General features: G+C 38.1%; 2 protein-coding genes across 4 annotated transcripts in view; one reads left to right on the top strand and one right to left on the bottom strand.

The window, feature by feature from the left end:
* fxr1 (FMR1 autosomal homolog 1) overlaps positions 1-19,976 on the top strand; it is a 134,486-nt gene extending 114,510 nt beyond the window's left edge. For 2 of the 3 annotated variants that reach the window (XM_068042352.1, XM_068042350.1), the window contains 4 exons: positions 2,343-2,552; positions 2,695-2,790; positions 11,363-11,460; positions 18,919-19,976. In XM_068042352.1, coding sequence (XP_067898453.1) covers positions 2,343-2,552; positions 2,695-2,790; positions 11,363-11,460; positions 18,919-19,080 — 566 coding nt within the window. In that variant the 3' untranslated portion in view covers positions 19,081-19,976. The remainder of the gene's footprint in view (positions 1-2,342; positions 2,553-2,694; positions 2,791-11,362; positions 11,461-18,918) is intronic. The other variant, XM_068042351.1, reaches the window with a different exon arrangement.
* Positions 19,977-20,333: 357 nt separating this feature from the next.
* Positions 20,334-24,567, bottom strand: part of dnajc19 (DnaJ (Hsp40) homolog, subfamily C, member 19) — a 33,827-nt gene continuing 29,593 nt past the window's right edge. The window contains exons 4-6 of the mRNA XM_068042353.1: positions 24,322-24,398; positions 22,915-22,985; positions 20,334-22,819 (exon numbers count right to left, since the gene is read on the bottom strand). Coding sequence (XP_067898454.1) covers positions 22,749-22,819; positions 22,915-22,985; positions 24,322-24,398 — 219 coding nt within the window. The 3' untranslated portion in view covers positions 20,334-22,748. The remainder of the gene's footprint in view (positions 22,820-22,914; positions 22,986-24,321; positions 24,399-24,567) is intronic.

The following is a 24,567-nucleotide window of genomic DNA, read 5'->3' as shown; positions in this document are numbered from 1 at the left end:
GTCACATGACTCAAGAATCGAATAGAAACCCTGGTAACTGGCGAAGATGTGTGCAGAGAAGTGACAGGTCAGAAGGTGGACTTTCTGTTTCCGGTTGCACTTTTGAATTGTTTGGAGTTGGGAATGAACTGTTGAAAAGGGGTTGGAGTTTTAAAAAAAAAACTGAAGAACAGAACCCCAGCTCAGCCCAGCCTGTTCCATCTTTTTAAAAAGCTTGCAAAAGGAGAGAGCTTCCAAGGAAGGGGAGAAGACCACAATCCAGCTCAGGTTCCCTGCACCCCTCTAAAAAGACCCTGAGAAGTCCACTGTGTCAACTCATCTCCTGTCTTTGAAGAAAAGCCTGCTAAATGAATTCTCAATGCTGCCTGAAAAGAACTGTTCTAAAAGATCCCAGTGACCCGTCTAGGTGTACTCAGAGGCCAGACTGTATGCCAGTTTTGGAATACAACATATCTCACTTGTTCAAGAATGAACAAGTATTCAGTGTTTTTTTTTGTCTGCAACAGAGTTCTAAACAAAAATCCCTTTTATTTTTCTGGTTAATTGGGGTTTGTGGGGGGGGGGTCTAAGGTAAAAGGGGAACTTTAACATTTCAATCTGTGTTTTTATGCTTTACATCATTACTGGTTAAGACTTATTTTTTTAATCTGATAATTTTGTTGTTTATTAAAGAAACCTGGTTAGTGTGTTTTATTCTGGGGAAAAATAGACTATATGATTGACCGTATCGATAAGTGGGAAAATTTAAATATATGTTGTGACCTGTGGAGAAGTGGGACTAGAATGAACAGTGCACTCCTCCTGCCTCGGTTGTAACAACATAAAATGACTTTTTTGGCCATAGGTGAATTTTAAAATGACTTCCTTGACCTTGATAGTCATTACAGTGGAAACAGTATAAAAATGGTCAAGTTAAACTAAAATCTAACTAAAATAAAAATACTGTGGATGCTGGAAATCTGAAATAAAAACCAAGTGCTGGAAATACTCAGCAGGTCTGGCAGCATCTGTGGAGAGAGAAACAGAGTTAATGTTTCAGGCCAGTGACCTTTCATCAGAACTAGAACAGGTTCCTTCCCTCCGTGTGCTGCAGCTGCTATTGTTATAAGTGCTGGAGAGCTGTGGATAGGAGGCGGTTAAGGTTAACAGTACCTGATGGTTGAGTAAGGTTGCCAACTATGGTTGGAGTCATTCACGAGGTTTGATCACATGACACCTGACCACACAACACCACAATTTCAAACTCTCTTAACCCACTGCCAATTTCAGGGTTCTAAGGTTTTTTCTATTGGAGATCTCTTTACCCAGTGGCAGTGAGACCCCTCTATACCTGATAGAACCATATATGCATTCAATCCCAGAGATGGAGCACTTCCTCTGCCACTATTCCAGCTTGGTAAAGAAATCTTCATTATACAAAAGCTGTTTTCTTTCACTTGCTGCCTTGTACTTACCTGCATGTCCAGTGTTTTATGTAGTAAGTAGACTTGGTGCATTAAAAGTTGTCTGTAGTTTGTAATTTGCTCATATCTGTAGTTTCAAGGGGCAGTTTATATCTATTACAATGTAAGTTATTTGGGACTGTCAGTAAGTGTCAGTTTTCTGCAAGTGCCTTTTTTTTGGGGTTGTCAGTCTGTACAGTTTTTAATGTATGTCTAACCGCTTTTGTGAGTAATAAATGTAGTGAAGTAAGATTCAACAGTCTGTCATTTAATTGACAAGGATCCTAAATTTTAATTATTTAGCATGTAATAATTTACTAGCACCTATTATGTGCAGATCCTTGTATATTATTAAATCATAAATCGGACAAGGAAAAACTGTTCCCATTAACAAATGGTACAAGGACTAGGGGACACAGATGGAAAGTTTTTGCCAAAAGATGCAGGGGGGGGGCTATGAGGAAACAGCAGGTGAGAATACCTGGAACACGCTGCCCACAAGGGTGGTGGAAGTAGAGGCATCAATGTGGTTGACTCTTAACTGCCCTGTGAAATGGCCTAGCAAGCCACTCAGTTGTCAAGGGCAATGAAGGATGGGAAAATATCCCATGAAAGAATTTTTTTTAAATTTCAAGAAGAAGTTGGATGGCCACCTGAGATAAATAGACTTGCAAGGGATTGAGCCAGAGAGTGGGACTGACTGCATAGCTGCTGGAGAACGGCAGGGACTCAATGGGCTGAATGGCCTCCTGTGCCCTAAATCAAACTATGACTCTACTCTAAATCACCTGTTGCTATGCTCATCAGCTCAGACACTAAAGAAATACAATCTACAGTTCAGATCTTTGAAAGAAGAACTTAGATATTCTGATGAAAACATCATATTTGTTTTCCCCTTAGTGTTTAAGGATCCAGATAGCAATCCTTACAGTTTGCTAGACAACACAGATAACACAGAAACGGACCAAACAGCAGACACTGATGGTAGTGAATCTCACAGCAGTACAAACCGCCGCAGGAGATCGCGTAGGCGTAGGACGGATGATGATGCTACCATGATTGATGGAATGACAGAATCTGACAGTGCTTCAGTTAATGAGAATGGTTTAGGTATGTATATATCTAATTTATATACCATTTGAAAGATTGTACTTGGTCAACGAGAATTTTACTTGAATTAACTCCATGCATAGGACTGCTGTTGTAAATAAAACATTAAAGAGAAAGCCTCCATCACACTTTACATTTACAGATGATAATGAAAGGAAACCACAGCGGCGCAATCGTAGCCGCAGACGTCGTTTACGTGGTCAAATTGAAAGCTCTTTGAGCAGAGACAGCCAGCCAGGTAACAGCCACAACTAGCATGCTAGGGTATTTGCAGTTTTGATATTTTTGAATTTGTGTGTCACTGTTCCACATTATCTATTAATTAAATTATAATAACCACGGTTTCATGGGCCTGCTGCTTGTGAGTGGTAAACCTGCTTTGAAAATCTAACACAAAAATGTAACTTCTGGTTACCCGTATTGAAGAAGGAACACCTTTAATTAGTAATTTTTTTTAATGATTTGGGGAAGAAGAATTTGGGAAATGTAATAATACAAAATGGGCACATGTTAACCATGACTCAGCTTCTAAGTACGCACATGTACTTGATCTCACCGTGCCTTGGTGTATACTGCTCAAGGGTCTCTGATGTAGTTGCTAGGGTTTCTGCTTTAGTTTATATTTTCAGTTGACATTACAAATATTATGAAAAGTCAAAGTTCCCAGATGGCTCAGATTTGAAGTCTCCGACTCTTAACAATACAAACTAGGAAGGTCCCAGTTCTGTACTTAAGTCAGTTGATCCCAGCCTGAACAGCGGTGGGCGTATTACAATTGACTTCAGCGCCATAAGGTTAGGAAAGGAAAAATTGAATAGTCTTCTAACTTATTTTACAACAGCTGCTGAATGTGTTTGTGTGTGTGTGTGGATGTCAGATGAGCACATGGTTCAGGATTAGTTGTGATGGTCTTCATAGTCATAAGCTGTGCAAGTTTGCACTACCATTTATGGAATCCCTCACAGTAGTCTAATTGCTGAATTGTGCATGTTACTACTCTTCAATATACTGTACCACATATACAATCATAGAATCTTACAGCAAAGAAAAAAACCATTTAGCCCATCATGCCTGTGTCAGCTCTGTGAAAGAGCTATGCAAATTCTCAGCTGCTCTATCCCCATAGCCTGAAAACTTTACCTTTTCGAATATATAGCTAATATCCTTTTCCAAGTTACTATTAAAACTGCTTCCACCACTCTTTCAGGGTTGCATTGCAGATCACAATTTATTGCGTCACATCTCCCATCTGGTTCCTTTGCCAATTATTTTAAATCTGTGTCCTCTAGTTAGTTACTGACCCACCCACCAGTTGAAACAATTTTTCCTTATTTGCTCTTGTCAAAACTCCTCCTAATTTTGAACACAACTTTTAAATTTCGACTTAACCTAATTGACTCTAAGGAGAATAATCCCAGCTTCTCTTGCCTCTCCACTAAATCAATGTCCTTTGCCCTGGTTTATTTCTGATAAATCTCCTCTGCACCCTCTCCAAGGCCTTGACACCCTTCCTAAAGTGTCTTGCCCAGAATGTGGCACAATATTTCAGCTGAGGCCTAATCAGTGCTTTGTAAAGGTTTAGTATAAATTGCCTGCTTTTGTACTGTATGCCCATAGAAAGCAATGGATCCCAGTGTTTTTTTTAAAAACAGTTTTATCAACTTGTCTTGCCATCTTCAAAGATTTGTGTTTGTGAACTCCAGGTCGCTCTTTCCTACACCCCATTTATAATCATATTATGTAGATTATATTGCCTCTGATATTGCTTTCTCCAAAAATGTATCACTTCATACTTCTGTATTAAATTTAATCTACCATGTGTCTCCCCATTTCATGAGTCTGTATGTCCTCCTGAAGTTGCTGCTAGCCTCCTCCTTCTCACTGTGTTTACTACAAGATCATATGCATGTATACAACATTTCTGTTCCTGACAATGCTAAATGGTCTTTACTTAATATTCCTTTGGGTAAATAATCTAAGTAAGCTACAATGTTTTTATTTTGGGTGTAACGTACATGCATCTGTGTTCAAAAATAATCTTCAAACAAAATGCAGGAGTAGCACAGGAAATCTAAAAAAGATAATGTGAGATGGATGCACCAATCACATTGTTCAGATGTATTTGTACTTCAGAACTATATGCAAATTTACAATTATAGGTTAGTTGGCAAATTTTAACTTTGTTTAGTTGAACTAGTTAAATTTTAGCTACCTAATGAGCATTTTAGTTCAAAAGTTGATGTTTATTTTGAATCCTAAAAGCTGCTCAGCTCTGTTGAATGAAGCCATTGTCATTTTAAATTACTACACTTGCACTTGAATTGTTTATATAGATGATTTTATTTGATATTTTTCTCTGCCAAACTATCAATAAACTGATAGTAATTGCCAAACAATAATCCCATTTTGAGATTTAGGTGACCAAAATTCAGCTGGTGTTGTCTTTTGAATCCCAAACTGAAATTACTCCCATCAAACCAGATTAATAGTATATTATGCTGTGATATTTGCAGAATTTTTTTTTTAATGTTGGGATCTTTCCATGTTGGTTGAAGTGCAGGTATGTTTGCACTGAAGAATTAATGACTGATGTTACTAAGCTTGTTGATGTAGAATTAATTTTTCAGAAAATACATTTTAATTTTTCACTTTTTCCTCATTTAGTCACCCTCCATATACAATTGAAGTTTGTTCTCATCTACAGCAAAAAGATCATTTTTGGTAGTTGGTTTGGTCGGTCTTTGTGATCTTTGTGCACAGTTTCTTGTTTTGATCTTCACCCTTGTACACAATGTGTGGAAGACCAACCGACCAAAATAGTTGTGGCAAAGGCACACATTAAAATTAAAATTAGATTTTTCAACTAGTTTTATCTTAATTATAAATAGATTTTTAGTTTTCTGGAAAGAACAAGAAAGACAATGCCAGCTGTAGGTAACACAACCGTTTGTATATTTTTTAATGACTTAAAAGGTGCACTTCAACACTGGGTTAAATATGAGTGATGTTCACTTTATATAAACTGCAAATCACATGCCACTAAAGATAGTTTGTACAAAAAAGGGTTCTATTCACAGCAGTAACAAATGGTTCAAATGAATTCCAAAAGGATAAAAATTGCAGATGTTATTTCTACATTCACTAACAATCCTTACTATGTTGTGTTTCACAATACATAATCAAGGAAATCACAGTATAAATATGGTCTTTATGGATGCATGTTTAATCTTGTATTGTTTTAATAATTAAAATATGTTTGAAACTGTCAGTGGAGATGGAAAAGATGCAACATTGAGTCAGCATCTTCAAAGCAACTGGATTTGTTTTTTTGAAAAAATAGCTGGCGCAGTAGCTCTTACTGCCACTAGATACGTTTAATACACTGCAGAGGAACTGAAGTACATATGAATGATACTTAGATAAATAATAAATGAATAGAAGAAAGTAGGTGCCAACTTTCTCCTTCATTACTTTAGGAAAAACAGATCAGTTAATTATCAAATTTTGTTTGCTGGGAAAAGAAAAAAAATTGCATATTCTGATCTTAAAGTTTCTGCCACATCAAATTATTTAGAAGATATTGTATATCAAACTGGGACAAGCACTACTAGACCTGAAAAAGGCAGGGAAAACACTCTTGCATTTCTCATCCAGAAAATTGAATCCTTAAACAGACAGTAAATCACACCACTTCCACCTGCATTGGCAGTATTCCCATCCTCTCCATTATGATTGGAGGAGTCAATAATCAAGATTATCTATCATTCAAGGAACCTTGTAACATTACTACTATGTATAATGCAACTAGATTAAGTTTGCATAACCCCAGGGTGCAATATTTAACCTAATGTAAAACAAAAGGTCTTATTTGACTCTGTAAAATAAATGAATCTTTATTTGATTTTAGAAATTGGAAGAAAGGTGAGAGAAACAAATCTTGCTGTAAGCCATTTGCGTTTACAAGGAAGATCAACTTTAGTTCCACTGAAGTTATCAGTAGGCAGAATTTGTTAAATGCAGTACTGACAAGATTTTGGAAGTTTTTCTTGGCACTGGAAACACAGAAGTGTGCAAAATGGAAAGGAGCCACTTAGGCAGTGTGGGTGATACTGGAGCATTATTAGAATTTTGTATTGGATGCTGTTACTTGCAGCTGCTCCTGTATATCAATGACTTCGAGAAGTTGCATATTCAAGTTTGTAGATGACACTAAACAGAAGGTGTGCTAAGTTGTGTAGAGAGGAGCAGAAGGCTACAAAGGGATATAAACACATTAAGTGCCTGTGCAAAACAGTGGTAGATAGAGTTTGATGTGGGAGAGTGTCAAGACATCCATTTGGGATCCAAGAAAGGCAAATTAAAATATTTTCTTAACAGCAAACTACGAACTACGGAGGAGCAAAAGGATTTGGGTGTCCATGTGCAGAAATTATTAAAAACTTGTGCGCAAGTGCAGAAAGTAATCGAAAAAGCTAATAAAATGCATGGGTTTTATTTCGAGGGTTGGAATTCAAATGTGAATTGATGCTTCAGTTGTATAGAGCCTTTGTCAAACCCCATCTGGAGTACTGTATTCAGTTTTGGGCACTGCATCTCAGGAAGGATATATTGGCCTTGGAGGGGCGATAGTGCAGATTCATCAGATGACACCGGGCTTATGAGGGCATGTTGCATAAAATTTGGCTTGTATTCCCTTAATTTGGATGGTCAAGGATGATCTAATTGAGGCATACAAAATGATAAAGGAATTAGATAAACTATTTGCTCTGATGGTGGAATACAGAGCAAGGGAGCATAATCTTAAAATGAGAACTAAGCTATTTAAACAGTGAAATCTGAAAGCAGTTTTTCTCACACACTAGTGGAAATATGAAACACTGTCCTACAAAAGGCTGTGGGTACTGACAGTTGAAATTTTCAAGACTGAAGATATAGATTTTTGTTGGTTAAGGGGATCAGGAATATGGATCAAAAGCAATTGAGGTATGTATTAGCTATGATGTGACTGGCAGGACAGGCTTGAGGGGCTGAATGGCCTACGCCTGTTTTTGTCATGCTTACAAGTACAAGTATTTCATAACAGTTGCTGATTTATTAAGAATTGGTCAGTTGTAAAAAATCTTTTTGACATCTGACTGGTATCAGAGTTGGTAGTTAGTGGGGTGTGAGCTGCTAAGAATTCGTTGGTACGGTGTGACATGAAAAATTTTGAGAACATTTGTTGCTTATAACAAAATGTGCAGTTTTATTCTCAACTTAGACTATTCCTACCTCTTTCAGTGCCATGATCTAACCTGCCATTGAAAGACATCCAAAAGAGCAAGACGGGATTACCTTTTTGTTTTCTTCTTTCCCTTTGGAAAAGATCTGCCTACCATACTTTTCAGTTGTCTAGTCAAGATTGAGAACATTTAATGATGGAAAATTGAACTCTTGTAAAAACTGTAGCAGAGTGTATTTCTGTACTTTTGTACAAATGCACATTCATGCGTAAATCAATTCAGCTGACATCTATTTTGCAGTAATCTGTAGTTTCTCATTTTGGTATGTTTAATGTTTACGGTTTTTGGTTTAAAGCAAGTTGATAAATTGGCATCAGAATGTAAATTCTCTAATTATTCAAAACTGACCTCAACATCTGAAATAATACTACTGATCACAAGAAATAGCCTTCTAAATAGAATACCATGGTGATGAGAGATTTGCATGTTTGAACATTTATTGTTTTGGCTGCATTGGACTTGACGCGCTGCCTATGCAGTCAGCATTTAGCTAACTATCTCTCAATAAGCCTCGTTTATATGTGGTGATAGAATCTCTTTTAGTCATACAATATCTGTCTCGTCCTGGTCAGCAAATTGATTTTTGATTGCTTAGATATGCAGACTGTCTGCAAAGTGAAGCATCCCATAGAACAGTTCTGCAGTATTTGATCAATTGTCTCCAAAACAATTAATAACTTTATAAGGATTTGAGAAACAGAAACTAATGTTACATGAACTCACAAGCTGTATTGCAATTTAGCATTTGTCCAAACCAAACTCATTACCTATTACAATATCATCAGATAATTTGGGATGAGGAACACCATGCAGCCTTTCTAATTCATCTGTCTAGAAAGAAGTTAAGTCTGCCCCTCTTCTCATACCTCCCTATTGCAGCATCGACTGCTTCTTAAATTATTTTACCTGGAAGTCTATTCCATGTGTTGATAACTGCATGAAGAAGCATTTTCTGATATATGAGTTCTAAGTTTACCTTTTACAAGTTTGAGCTTGTTTCCTTGTCCTATTTTTCTTTTGGAATAATCGGAAGTAATATTTTGGATTTGCCTTTGCCGTTTCCTTAACTAACTTGTATACCTCAAAATCACCTCGCAGATGCCTCCTTTTCAGACTGATAAACCCAGGTTTTTCCATTCTTTCCTGAGCGTTTGACACTAAGAATTAGCTTTGTGGCTCTTCTCTGTACTGCCTCCATCACTTGAAAGTTTGACTCTCTTGTGCCTTGGTGACTGGACTTTATATTGAAGGTGCAGTCTGATCAGAGCACTTCTATAGTTTGATCCTGACTTCCTCTGACAAGTATCCTACTATTCTGGCTTTGTAGTTCAACATTCTGTTGCCTTTGGTTGGTGCAGTGCATTGGTTGGATATGTTCAGCATTGAAACTATGAGTACAAAAACTTTTAGATCTCTTTCAGCTTCATCCTTAGCTATTTCAATGCAATTTATGAAGTACATGTGTTGCCTATTCTTTCCTGTATGCTGTACTTTACACTTGTCTGATTTAAATTACATCCGTTGTTTGGCATGCTTACTAATTTAGTTGTTTTAGGAAAGAGGGTTAGAACTCTGCTCAAGTCTACTCGTTATATGGCTAGTATATTCTCCAAAGTTTAGAAGCCCTTGTTGCACATTCTAAATTGTGGACATTTCTGTGGTGATTGACAAAAAAAAGAAAGTACAGGATCCAGACACATTCAAAGTGTTCGAAAAAACTGAGAGTGTCATCTTTACTTTTGTAGTGAATCTGTGAGCTGTCTGAAAAAAATGGTTGAGAATGTAAAAGCTAGGTCTAATTTTGGTGCCTTTTCTAATGAGAGTCAGAACTATTTGCTTGACTTACTTAGAATAGTTTACTGATTTAAGCTGGTTATCGCAATGCAATTTAATGTCTAATTTACAAAGAGTGTTTGAATCACGTCAGTTGTAGGTTCAGAAATAAACAGTATTGATCATTTCTAAGTACACATTAAGTTAACTGGTTTAAACAGTATTGACATGGTAAAAGTAGTACTGCTGAACGATAGTGATCATCTGTGATGTCAGATCTGCACTGTTCAAAATCTTCAATGGCGATGAACATCCCTTCTGTCCATTTAGGTGAAGTGGCATTGTCAGCCAAATATTTATTCGCTTTTATTGTTGCACTACTTTATATTATTATGTTATGTTTTTACCTGTTGAGCCAATTTCTAAAAACAAGAAAGATTAATTTCATTTGTTTTAGTTAATAGCAGCACCACATTACTTGTTTGGAGTTGTGTGTTCACCTGTTATGAAAACTACTTGGGATTTCTTTGTCCACCACGTTCAACTTGTTCAACCTCTCAATTCATAAGTGAAATATATTGTAAAATAAAGAAGTTCTGGATTATCAATAAAGGTTTTACAGTTGAGAAATGAGTCAGTATCAGTTATTTTAGTATTTTAAGTAAAAGTTCAATGGCCAAATTTTGAGCCTTGTTATTAATTTTTTTTGGTTCTGTATTGAAAGCAAGTTTCTAAGGCCCTAGGCCCAAATGTAGCCAAATTGGATGAGGGGCTGTGGGGAGGTGGTGTTGGAAGAGGTAGAATAGAAAGTGGAAATCCCAAACATAGAACTTCCATAGATAAAATATTAACTATCTAATATTGATTGTATATTTTTGAAAAATTACAGCTGCATGAAAGAAATATTGCAGAGTATGGGGAGTGAGCAGGAGAGTGGGATTAGAGTAGTTGGATGGTGGATATAAACACTGAAGCAGTGGTGAGGACTTGGGCCAAGTGGCCTGTTTTCACGCCATAATATTCAGTGATTCGACATACTTTTAAGTTGCTTGATCGAGTTTTATCTAATTTTAAAATCAGTTTGTAAAGAATGTTTCTTGCTGGACACAGAAATGACTATGATTGACCATTTCTAGAAAGTATATGTATTAGTTGGCTTACGTGTTTTGGTATGTTAAATGTAATAGATGCTTTGGAGCAGTTAAAACCCAATTGTAGCATAAAGAGTAGTTTTAATCCCTGTGTTAATGATTCTGTACATATAAAAACTGGTTTGCCAACTAAGGGATTTTCAAATCACCTCATCAAATTCTCAGCAAACTTGGGTTACTTCATTATGTGTGGGAAATACCTTGATTAGTGTTGGTAATAGTTCATTTACTGGGCAGCTTAGAAATTTATAGGTTGAGTAAACAGTAATACTGGAACTAAATAAAAGTACTACATTTGTGCATCAGAAAAATGCAAAGGATGTCTGCATTCTAGTTATAACAAACTTAGTTAAAAGTAACTTTTTACTTTTTCATGTCTTTGTCTAAACCTTTGATTTAATCCTGAATACATCTTGCATCTGTGTGTGACAATATTGCCTATAACAATAGCATGTCTTGTTTACACTAAATGGGAAGTGTTTGATTAAGTTAAAATGATTGGCAAACTTGTGTATAAGGTGCTTGTAAAGACATTTAACCCATGAAATTCATCTAGCAATGTACAGAATGAGGTGTATAAAGAGTTTTTTGTTCTCAATGACAGTAACTGTAGCTGATTACATATCTCGTGCGGAATCACAGAGCCGACAGCGGGTCCAGCCTAAAGAGAAGCTTGCAGCCAGCAAAAATGCAGCTCCCTTGGTAAGAATTTGAGTAATAAAATGGTAGTAAAACTGATAGTAAAACTGATGTCCTGTTTGTATTCATTATTGGTCATGTGGGTGCAGTTATACTATCCTCATGCACTACTATTGAATGAGGAGAGCATCAGTGTGTGGTTATGGGAAGTTTACTAGCCTCTGACTGCTGCTGTTTCAGATAAAAGAGGAACCGACAGAATAGTCAGCAATTTCTGTCGAAAGAAATTTAAGGTTGTGTAGTTAGTCAGATGAGTTCATTTTCATATAAAACATGGCAAAACATAAAGCCAAAGGTGTGAAATTCACCATTTGACATTAACACTTTAGTGATGTTGCTATTGCAAATTTGCTGCTTTCTGTAGGAAAGTTGACATACAGACTTACGAAGTAGGAATAGGAGTAGGCCAATCGGCCCTTCCAGCTTGCTCCGCCGTTCAATAAGTTCATGGCTGAACTGATTACTCCACATTTCCACCTACCCCCGATAACCTTCCACCCCCTTGCTTATCAAGAATCTATCTACCTCTGCCTTAAAAATATTCAAAGACTCTGCTTCCACTGCCTTTTGAGGAAGAGAATTCCAAAGACTCACGACTCCCTGAGAAAAAATTTCTCCTCATCTCCGTCATAATGGGCGACCCCTTATTTTTAAACAGTGACCCCTAGTTCTAGATTCTCCCACAAGAGGAAACATCCTTTCCACATCTACCCTGTCAAGACCCCTCTGGATCTTATATGTTTCAATCAAGTCGCCTCTTATTCTTAATTCCAGTGGATACAAGCCTAGCCTGTCCAATCTTTCCTCATAAAACAACCCGCCCATTCCAGGTATTAATCCAGTAAACCTTCTCTGTACTGCCTCCAACGCATTTACATCCTTCATTAAATGAGGAGACCAGTACTGTACACAGTACTCCAGACGTGGTCTCACCAATGCCCTGTATAGCTGAAGCATAACCTCCCTACTTTTGTATTCAATTCTCCTCACAATAAATGATCACGTTCTATTAGCTTTCCTAATAACGTGTTGTACCTGCATACAAACCTTTTGCGATTCATGCACTAGGACAGTCAGATCCCTCTGCATCTCTGAGCTCTCCAATCTCTCACGATTTAGATAATATGCTGTTTTTTTATTCTTCCTGCCAAAGAGGACAATTTCACACTTTCCCACATTATACTCCATTTGCCAGGTCTTTGCCCACTCACATAACCTATCTACATCCCTTTGTAGCCCCCTTATGTCCTCTTCACAAGTTACTTTCCTACCGATCTTTGTGTCATCATCAAATTTAGCAACCATACCTTCGGTCCCTTCATCTAAGTCATTTATATAAATTGTAAAAAGTTGAGGCCACAGTACAGATCCCTGTGGCACACAACTCATTACATCTTGCCAACCAGAAAATGACCCATTTATGCCTACTCTGTTTCCTGTTAGCTAGCCAATCTTCTATCCATGCCAATATGTTACCCCTACACCATGAGCTTTTATTTTCTGCAATAACCTTTGATGTGGCACCTTAGCAAATGCCTTCTGGAAATCTAAGAACAATACAACCACCGGTTCCTCTTTATCCACAGCATATGTAACTCCCTCAAAGAACTCCAATAAGTTGGTTATATGATTTCCCTTTCATAAAATGATGCTGACTCTGCCTGATTACCTTGAATTTTTCTAAATGTCTTGCTATAACGTCTTTAATAATAGCTTCTAACATTTTTCCTAAGACAGATAATAAGCTAACCTGCCTGTAGTTTCCTGCTTTCTGTCTCCCTCCCTTTTTGAATGAAGGAGTTACATTCGCTATTGTCCAAACTAACGGAACCTTCCCCAAATTTAGGAAATTTTGGAAAAATAAAACTAACGCATCAACTATCTCACTAGACACTTCTTTTAAGATCGTTGGATGAAGTCCATCAGGACCCGGGGACTTGTCAGCCTCCAGATCCAACAATTTGTTCAGTACCACTTCCCTGTTAATTGTAATTTTCTTGAGTTTCTCTCTACCTTCCATTTCCTGACTTACAGCTAATACTGGGCTAAGATACTGGACTAATAGCTAATCTTGCCAACAGAAAATGACCCATTTATGCCTACTCTCTGTTTCCTATTAGCTAACCAATCCTCTATCCATGCTTAGATGTTGCCCCCTTTACCATGGGCTCTTATTTTGTTTAGTAACCTTTGATGTGCCACCTTATTAAATCCAAGTACACTACATCCACAGGTTCCCCTTTATCCACGTTGCTTGTTACTTCCTCAAAGAACTCTAATTAAATTAGTCAAACACAGTTTTCCTTTCACAAAACCATGTTGACTTTGCCTGATTGCATTGAGATTTTCTAAATGACCTGCTATAACCTTAATGATAGATTCCAGCATTTTCCTTATGCCGGATGTTAAGCTAACTGCCCTGTATCTTCCACTTTCTGTCTTCCTTCTTTCTGTCTTTATTCTTTTTTGAATAGTGGAGTTACATTTGCTATTTTCCAATCTGATAGGAGCTTTCCAGAATTTTGGCAAATTAAAACCAATGCATCCACTATTTCAGCAGCCACTTCTTTTAAGACCCTAGGATGAAGTCCATCAGGATCTGGGGACTTGTCAGCTTTTCATTCTAATAATTTTCTCAGTACCCTTTCCCTGGTGATGGTAATTGTTTTAAGTTCCTCCCTCCCTTTCAACTCTTGATTCACAATTATTTCTGGGATGTTGTTTGTATCCCCTACAATGAAGACAGATACAAAAAATCTGTTCAATTCCTCCGCCATTTCCGTATTTTCAGTTATTAACTTGCGAGGCACTCTCTCTAGAGGACCAACAATAACTACTTTTTTTTCCTTTTTAAGTAACTGTAGAAATGCTTACTATCTGGTTTTATATTTCTAGCTAGTTTTCTCTCAACTCTTAATTTTTTCTCATTATTTTTTTCGTCATTCTTTGATGTTTTTTATATTTTGTCCAATCTTCTGGCCTGCCACTACTCTTTGCTGAATTGTACGCTTTTTCGTTCAATTTGGTACTATCTTTAACTTCCTTAGTTAGCCACGAATGGTGCATCCTTCCCCTAGAGTCTTTCTTTCTCACTGGAATGTATCTTTGCTGAGTGTTCTGAAATAGCTCCTTAAATGTCTTCTACTGCAACTCTACTGACCTATCCCTTAACCTAATTTCCCAGTTTACTTTACTCTGTCTTCAAACCCTCATAATTACCCTTATTTAAGTTTAAAACTCTAGTCTTAGGTCCATTTTTCTTACCCTCAAACTGAATGCGAAATTCATTCATGTTGTGATCACTGGTACCGAGGGGAGCCTTTACTATGAGGTCTTTAATTAATCTTATCTTGTTACACATTACCAGACCTAGAATAGCCTGCTCTCTGGTTGGCTCTAGAACGTGCTGCTCTGAAACTATCCTGAAAACACCATGGACTCATCTTCCAGGCGACCCTTGCCAATCTGATTTGTCCAATCTATTTGTAGATTAAAATCACCCATTATTATCACCACAAACCCTCATTGTTTCTTCCTGTATACCCGTCCTACAGCGTGGTTACTGTTGGGGGGCCTATAAACTATTCCCACAAGTGACTTCCTACCTTTACTATTTCTTATCGCTGCCCAAACTGATTCTACATCTTGATTTTTAGAACTAAGGTCACCTCTCTCTAATGTACTAATGTAATCCTTAATTAACAGAGCCACCTCTCCATCTTTTCCGTTTCCTGTCCTTTTGAAGTGTCATGTATCCTTGAATATTCAGTTTCCAGCCTTTGTCATCTTGCAGCCATGTCTCTGTAATGGCTATCAGATCATACATTTTTTTTTCTAATTCATTTGTTTTGTTATGAAAGCTACACACATTCAAATACAGAGCCTTTAGTTCTGTGTTTTACTATTTACGCAACCGTAGTTGCTTGCACACACTTAATTTTGTACATTCTGACCCTTCCTGCCAAGCTCTAATTATTATTTCTCTTATTGCTACCTTGCTTTCTCTTTAACTTATCATATCTTCTCTCACTTGATCCCTCGGCCTACTATTTAGTTTAAAACCTTTTCTACTGCCCTAGTTATACGACTCGCCAGAACATTGGTCCCAGCACGGTTCAGGCAAAGACCATCCCAATGGTACAGCTCCCACTTTCCTCATTACAGGTGCCAGTGTCCCATGAATCAAAATGCATTTCTCTCACACCAATCTTTGAGCCACGCATTTAACTCTCCCAACTTATTTACCCTATGCCAATTTAGGGGAGACGTTGGCGTAGTGGTAATATCACTGGACTAGTAATCCACATCCCAGGCTAATGCCCTGAGGACATGGGTTCAAATCCCACCAAGGCAGTTGGTGGAATTTAAATTCAGTTAATTAATAATCTGGAATTGAAAGCTAGTCTCAGTAATGGTGCCATGAAACTATCATCGATTGTCATAAAAACACATCTGGTTCACTACTGTCGTTTAGAGAAGGAAATCTGCTGTCCTGGTCTGGTCGACATATCACTCCAGCCCCACAGCAACGTGGTTGATTCTTAACTGCTCTCTGAAATGGCCTAACAAACCACTCAGTTCAAGGGTAATTAGCAATGGGCAACAAATGCTGGCTTTGTTAGCAATGCCCACATCCCATGAAAGAATAATAAAAAATTGCTCATGGCTCAGGTAATAATCCAGAGATTATTACCTTTGAGTTTCTGCTTTTTAATTTAGCCCCTAACTGTTCCTACTCTGTATGCAGAACCTCTTTCCTAGTCCTGTCTATGTCATTGGTACCCACATGGACCATGACAACTGGATCATCACCCTCCCACTGCAAGTTCCTTTCCAGCCCTGAGCAGATGTCCCAAACCCTGGCATCGGGCAGGCAACACAGCCTTCTGGATTCTCGCTCTTGGCTGCAGAGAACGTGTCTATCCCCCTGACTATACTGTCGCCTACTGCCACTACATGCCAATTTATTCCACCACCACCTCCGCCCCAACCCTCGAATGGCTTCCTGTGCCATGGTCAGTTTGCTTATCCAGCCTGCAGCCCCCTGCTCTCATCCATACAAGCTGAAAGAACCTCAAATCTGTTGGACAATTTGCCACGCTGAGGATCCTCCACTTCTGCCTTCTCGATCCCCTTACCTGCCTTACTTGTAGCCACACCCTGCTGTCCCTGACCACTGACTAAATCAGAAGACCCTATACTATGGGTGTGACTGCCTTCTGGAACAAAAGTATCCAGGTAACTTTCCCCCTCCCTGATGCATTGCAGTGTATGTAGCTCGGCCTGCAGCTCACACTGGTGTCCACGAGCTGCCATGTACTGCAGCTGCAACACATCACCTGCCCTACCACCCTTGTGCTTTAAATAATTAATTATTTACCTGATTAACTTTATAATTCATCCCTCTCCTCGCCAGCACTTAGTGCACTAATTTAAACCTTGGTAATACAGCAAATTTTACCAATTTGTTTGAAGTCCTGACTGTTCAGCAATTTAGAAGCAAAAGCAATTAGATCAATTTATTGTACCACGTTATTTGCCCATCGCATCTATTGGGAATTGCATTCACGTGGATGTGCCCGCTATAAGTGGTAGGAACTGTATTTGGAAATAGTATTAAATTGTACAGGGTTGTGAAATGCATAGTTTTCTGTAGCAGTTAAGATTTTATAATGCTTCATAGATTTTATTCCAATTTTGCATCAATGCAAAATATTTGTTAAAATGTATCATTCGCTACAATTAAGTTGTCAGAACAAGTGTACTGGATTACCTTGATCACGATTATTAGTTATGGCCAACTGGTTTCTGTTCAGATCACTCCAGGATTTGACATTTATGTAGCTAAAAGTGATGGACTGGTTGTTAGTCAGTGCTGGGAATGAAACTGAACTCAATGTTGTCACCTAGTGTCAGCATTAAGCAATCTGGTATAGCATGGGTTACAAGAAGGGTAAGGTTTCATCTTTTCTTTCCCAGCAATGTAGTTTAACCTTATTTTGAAAAACCATCCCCTTCTCTCGACTACATCATAAGATAATTATGAATAAGGAAGGTCACTTGATCTAAATGTATCAACAGGTTCTTCGCCCCCCCTCCCCCAATTATAGCATTATTTCTTAAATGATTTCACCCATTAATCCCATTGTGTGTGTATAATGTGTGGGTTAACTATTTCCATAATCTCAAAATTTTGTATACTTCTACAGACGAAGACTTTTCATTGCTAGGCTGAAAAGCTTGTGTTTCTCCACACTTTTCCTCATAATAGATCCTTGACACCAGGGATCAGCCTTCTGGCTATACTCTACATTACCTTCAGTTCCTGAATGGTTGGCTTGTTGCGTAGCAATTTAGAAAACTGCAAACTTTTCTCCCTTCATAACTGCCAACGCCCTGTCCTCAAAAATGCACCATTGACCCATCTCGCTCCTATTACTACCTCATTTCACACCTTTTCCTCTTTCAATGTATCATCACCCCCTATCTCCATGCTCATTCTCCTGAAACTCCCTATTTGAACCCTGTAGTCTGGCTTCCAGTCTTCTCATAGCACCTATACAGTGATGGCTAAAGCCAGGCATTCTCTATGACTTATCATGGTGCTCTCCTTGATTAGTTTGCAGCTTTTGACAGTTTAACATGCTCTCCTCCTCTGTGCCTCTGCTTTGTTGTCTGGATTCATGGGACTGTCCACGCAGAGTTACACTGCCTGCATTTTAATAGTAGGAATGCATCTGTAGCAATGGCTTCTCCTTTCCTTGCATTGCCACCTTTGGAGTCAGTCAAAAATCTTTGCCCCCTCCTATTTCTAATCTGCACGCTGCCCCTCAGTAACATTATCTACAGTTAATGGATCAGCTTCTGTATGCAAGCTGATGAAATTTAGTTCAGACATACAGTGATGAGTGTGGAGAATAAATGCTGGCATAGACTAGTTGGGCCAAATGACCTGTTTCTGTGCTGTATACTACGTCATCTATAAGTTATGTAGTATGGGATCCATGGACAAGGCTAATAAGTAATTGAGATTTATTGTAGTAGAATTATGGAAGATTTAGTGGAGGGCATCAAAATGTCAGCTGCAAGGATGGGGCCTGTTGGAGGAAAGGCCGATATATATAATGAATAAATATGCATTAAATTGATTGTCCCAAGAATTGGGATTAGTTAGGATTTTACATTTCTGGTCATTCATACCAGAACTTGTGTTTTGTAAGTAATATCTTCCCCAAGAACAGAGTAATTGGTAGATGCTAACAAAAAATGTGATTGTAGATCAAAAATTCCTGAATTACGTTTAACTTTGAGGATTCTGTATTACGCTATTGTTTCCTGTGCAATTTGGAATTACTTTTTTACAGTACTTAATTTGGAACATTCACAGTTGTGTGAAGAACAAATTTTGCTTTGACTTTTCTGGAAGTTAACTATTTTAATTCCCTCACTTATGCTCAACAGGTGCAAGAGGATATGATTGAACTCTCTCCAGCTGCCAAGACCATGAATGGAACAAACAATGTTTCTGGTGATGAAGCTCCTACATGTAAGGTTTCTAAGGAAAGCCAACAAAGAGATTACCAAGGAAATGGAACTAAAGTTGTGGTGAATGGTGTTTCTTAAACATTGCCCACCATCGTCCAGTTCTGCATAAATTACGTTTTCTAATAGTGCTTGTAAAAGCTTGCCAAAGATAGAATAAGGACTGCCAGAGTTTACGGCGCACTTTTTCTAGTTCCTCCGTACTGGAATGGAGATGGGGAGGGTTCTTGAATAAAACACTTGTATAAATTTGTTTTTCACCTAGTTAAGTTCTCAGTACATTATCAGATGTTGTGCCTTCAGACAGTAGATGCAAAATTTAAAGCTAGCTGGTTGTAGGAAATGTTTCGAAATGTTTAAAAATAAATTTCAGATTATTCTGGAGATGGAGATCATTGACATTTACCATAATATATTATGGATTAAAGCATTGGCTGCTTTTTGTCAAGTTCTCCAATATGCAACCACTTTTTCATCTGATGAAAATAGAAAACGCAGTTTCAAAATTTTGCACTGAATTGTAAATTTAACATTAGGGATACTAGATGATACTAGTCTGGAAACTGGTCAATTTTACTAAATCTCTGTAGGTTTTTTAATACTGTATGTAGAGAAAATTGCAGACCACTGGAGAATACTCGTTTGCATCTATACATCTGCAGGGACATTGGGATGTCATTGGCAGTGACTGTTTTACAAAGGGGCTTGTTTGGTTTATTTATTAACTGTACAGTATTTAAAAATCAAGCAATGCTTTGGATGTTACACTAAACTGGTTGTAGATGTCATTGCCAAAATAATCCAACTACTGTAAGATTAAGTTCCAGAGAAACGATTTTCCATGTAAACTACATTGGTTAGAGTCCTTAAGAGTATTTTTATTTTCAGTTTCGGTTGGTTGATGTGCAATATGTTTTGTATGCAGATAGTTGATAAATAAAGTTTGATCTTCCATCTTCTGACTTAAAATATACAAACATGAATGTTTTCTGGAACTTTACTGTAATGCATTTTACATTGTTTTTAAATGAGATTTTTTCATTTCTGTATATGTTACACCATGATATGTCTAGGATATAGCTTCTATTGAGAAAGAAAAGTTATACTCCCCCCCTCAGGACAATTTGACACTTTAGCTTCTTCCCTTGTACACAGCCACAGTCATACAAAATTTAAGAGATTGGTACTCAGTTACCCAGAGATCCACATTCAAGCATGAGAATATTAGAATAGGGACCTTAAGTGCACTCTTCGGATCCCTTTGTTGCTGTTTGAGATATTTTGTGTGGCGGGGGGGGAATGTAATTTTGGTTAGTTTCATCATTCAGATCTGGTTAAAATCTAAAGTTTTTATTTTATGATGAACCACAAATTACAATAAAATAACATTTAGCAATAGGCACATTCACTGATCCTCAGTTCAGAATGTAAAGCATCAAAATGTACAAATAATTCCAGCCTACTGGAGAGAGAAGTTTCCTTGCGCACAGTCTAACAGCCACATTCTGGTTAGCAGATGTTCAAATTAAAAACACACACAAATTGCAGACAGAATACTGATGTCTCTGGGTATTTTTCTTTATGACCTGCAGTGTACTGTTAGCTCCCTCAGAGAATTTGTAGTGAGTCCTTGAACTGAACAGAAAAACTAGTCATTGCTGTATTATGCTTACATCACAGGCGGTCTCTCTAATGTTCTTCCTCGACCTCAGAAGCCACTTCAAGACTGAGCTATCAAACATATTTATTAGATAGCAAGTGCATTTGTGTCTGTGGCACTAAACTGCAATGTAGACTGCACATACAGTTCTTGAAAGTAACCTTTACAGGAGTTTGCTCACTCTCCATGGAGTCCCACTATCCTGGATTGTCTCATTCCAACTGAGCAGTGCATTTGAAACTATATGAAAAGCTTAAATGCATCTTGAACAACTAGAGCTGCCAATTAAACCAATCATAATATTCAAACGAGACTCTACTTGTATTTGGATTGAATAGCTTCTCTCCTCCCTCAGACACAACATCCATAATCTGGGATTAACAGGTTTCAGTTGTAGATCAGCCCTATTTGATTTGGCATGATAGTTTTTGTTGTTCAGGCATTCCTCATCCTGGAAGAACCATACAAAAGACATTAACAGTACTTGCCCTTTATTGTATCTTGTATGTAATATAATTCATCCAGGATTTCTCCCTATGATAAATCTGTTTTATTTGACTCAGGAGATTGAATCTCTTTCATCTGCTACCCCACTGATCAAATGAGGATTGTAGGTTTCACTGCTGGCGCTCACTGAGCTTTGTTTTATGTTACTACTTAGATATTAAACATCTGAGGTTTTAAGGGCCATTCTACTCATTCAAAGGCTGCTAATTGGGCTGTTCTTAATTTGGTATATTTACAGTTCCTCTGAAGCTGATATGTAAACTAACTTTAAGTGCAACCAACACCCAGAATAGTATTTGGCAACAGGGATTTAATCTAGGCTGAGACTCCAGTACAATACTGAGTCCTGCACGGTCAAAGGCGCTGTCTTTCGAATGAGACCTTAAACAGAAGCCCTGTCTACACTCTGGTGGATGTAAAAGATCCCAAGGCACTATTTCAACGAATAGCAGTGGAGTTTTCCCTGGTGTCCTAGCCAATATTTATCCCTCAATCAAAAGCAGAGTATCTGGCCGTTATCTCATTGCTGTTTATGGGACTTTGCGGTTTGTAAATTGGTTGCCATATTCCCCACATTACAAGTGACTACACATCATGTGTACTTCATTGACTAATGTGCTGCAGCATGTCTTGAGGTTATGAAAGCTGCTATATAAATGCAAGTTTTTTTTTTTTATTGAGACCTCTCCTGCTAAATTGATATTTCTTTATTAGGGCAGCTATAATATACTTCATTCAAGCAGTTTGTACATAATAACCTGTATTGTCGGATTCTAGTCCTAAAAAAATCCTTCACCACCTGTCCATTTTCTCAGGCTCTGCAGGGGCTGTTATTGTTTATTTGTTTAAGGAATTCTGAAGGCACAAATGCCCAGTGGAAGCCATAAATCAACCACCAATTTAGTATTTTGGGTTGTGACAAATGTAGAAATGAGCACAGGAAATAGTGTATGTGAATTTAATTTTATTGTTAAAATTGTTACAAACTTTACATCCAGTGGTCAGTCCTCATCTTAGCAGAGAAACTAAGATGGTGGCCAAAAAGATTTTTAGGAAATACTTCATGAAATTTCATTAAGCTGTCCTTTCCTTGAATGATGGACTGCACCAATGGTTCATTTTTATCTTATCACATCCTTACCAGTTCAATTGTTAAAGGCTGCATGTGCTGAGGACTTGCATCTTGTTTTGCAACTTTAAATATGAAACATTTTGAAAGAATAGACCTAATTAGGAGTCTTTGCTTCTAAGACAATATGGTCCTATGACCAACATTCCATCTAATTTCCCGTTGCTGTAGGCGGCCCATTTATTGCAGTGTGTAGCCTTTAAGATGGCCACACGCGCGCAACTTGAAAGGAAAGCTGCTTGTGCAGATTAGAAGGACCTTTGCTTATGATATTCTCGTATTAGTGAATCCTAATTCTAAAAATTATTCTTTAACATACAGAAAAAACATCTTTGAACATCAGATGATTTACTTAGTTTCCTGATTACATGATTAAAGAAACTTATTAGCATACTATAAACCACAATATATCCTCATAGAAGAGATGATGGTTCAAGCGGTCTTCCTGCAAGATCACTTTTTGTTCTGAGAATCCAGTAAATCTTTAGCTTCGTTGATTTTAGATGCAAGGTAAGGAGATCCACCTGCCAAACAAAGCATTTTCTTCAAAATATTTAAAGCAAAGACTACACTCCAATGCATTTAAAAGACACACCAAATTTTGACCAAATGAGCTTACCTTTGTCTGGGTGGTTAAGCACCATGATCCTCCTGTGTGCCTCTCGGATCTTAACCTTATTAGCTGTAGGGCTATTAACAGACAAACTGTTTCACGAAAAGTACTTTTTAAAAGCACAAAATTTGTCATCATGCAAGAGCAATAACCATCTGGGCACATGGTAGTCAGTTACACAGTCAAAACAGTTGACTTACGACAACAAAAATGCTTCAAGTGAACATTATGTGTATTGGAACATCTCTCAAGGAGGCCAGGCCAGTTTAGGAAACTGCAGACATATATTCTAATGCATTACTTCAATTAGAAACATCTGGACCAGTCTATCCAAAGATTCCACAACAATTTGGGATTTGTAAATAACTAAGAATTGCTACAGCAATGTTATTATTTAGCATACACAGAATGACAAGTGTCCAGCATAACCATGTAACAGCAAAAGCTCAAGTGTATGCTAAATAGCTCAAATCCAGCAAAAACAATGTATTCTTGGAGGTTATTTTAGTAATAGACTAAAAGATACTTATGACCATCAGTAGCTGTGATTTTTTTTAAAAATTCGTTCGTGGGATATGGGCATCGCAGACAAGGTCAGCATTTATTGTCCATCCCTTGCAAAGGTGGTGGTGAGCTGCCTTCTTGAACCACTGCAGTCCACAGTGCTGTTAGGAAGAGAGTTCCAGGATTTTGACCCAGCGACAGTGAAGGAATGGTGATGTAGTTCCAAGTCAGGATGGTGTGTGACTTGGGAACTTGCAGGTCGTGCTGTTCCCATGCAACTGCTGCCCTTGTCCTTCTAGGTGGTACTGGTTGCAGGTGCTGCAGTGCATCTTGTAGATGGTACACACTGCTGCCACTGAGCGTCAGTGGTGGATGGGGTGCAAATCAAGCAGGCTGCTTGGTCCTGGATGGTGTCGAGCTTCTTGAGTGTTGTTGGAGCTGTACCCATCCAGGCAAGTGGACAGTATTCCATCACACTCCTGACTCGTGCCTTGTAGATGGTGGACAGGCTTTGGGGAGTCAGGAGGAGAGTTACTCGACCCAGGATTCCTAGCATCTGACCTGTTCTTGTAGCCAAGGTATTTATATGGCCACTCCAGTTTCTGGTCAATGGTAACCCCCAGGATGTTAGTAGGAGATTCAGTGACCGTAATGTCAGGGGAGATGGTTAGATTCTCTCTCGTTAGAGATGATCATTGCCTGGCACTTGTGTAGCGTAAATATTACTTGCCAATTATCAGCCCAAGCCTGGATATTGTCCAGGTCTTGCTGCATTTCTACACGGACTGCTTCAGTAAGAGTTTCTTCTCAGGGAAGTACTCTTGCCCCAAAAATCTTTAGCTGCTTTCATCAATAACTCCTTACTGTGTCAGTAAGGATATTTTATAGGAAATTAAAATGTTGCTTTACCTTACTCCCAAAATAAGAGCTGCCTCTCTCTTGGTCATTTTAGCCTCAAATCCACCCCTGTAGTATCCACTGAAAGCCTGAAATGATAATGTCAACAATTTTTTTTAACTCTAAAAAGGCCTAGTTCAACATATTCTGCAACACTGTCACTAATATAATGCAATACCCTTTGAGGTTAGACCTAAGGGTTTGCAGCAAGTGAATACAGGAAGCCAAGAAGTACATCAATTATCCAAATGTTACAAT

Source organism: Heterodontus francisci, chromosome 11, assembly GCF_036365525.1.
Source record: "Heterodontus francisci isolate sHetFra1 chromosome 11, sHetFra1.hap1, whole genome shotgun sequence".
In the NCBI taxonomy this organism is placed as follows: Eukaryota; Metazoa; Chordata; class Chondrichthyes; order Heterodontiformes; family Heterodontidae; genus Heterodontus; species Heterodontus francisci.
The sequence above is the reverse complement of the archived record's forward strand: the minus strand, read 5'-3'. Positions and strand labels throughout refer to the sequence as shown.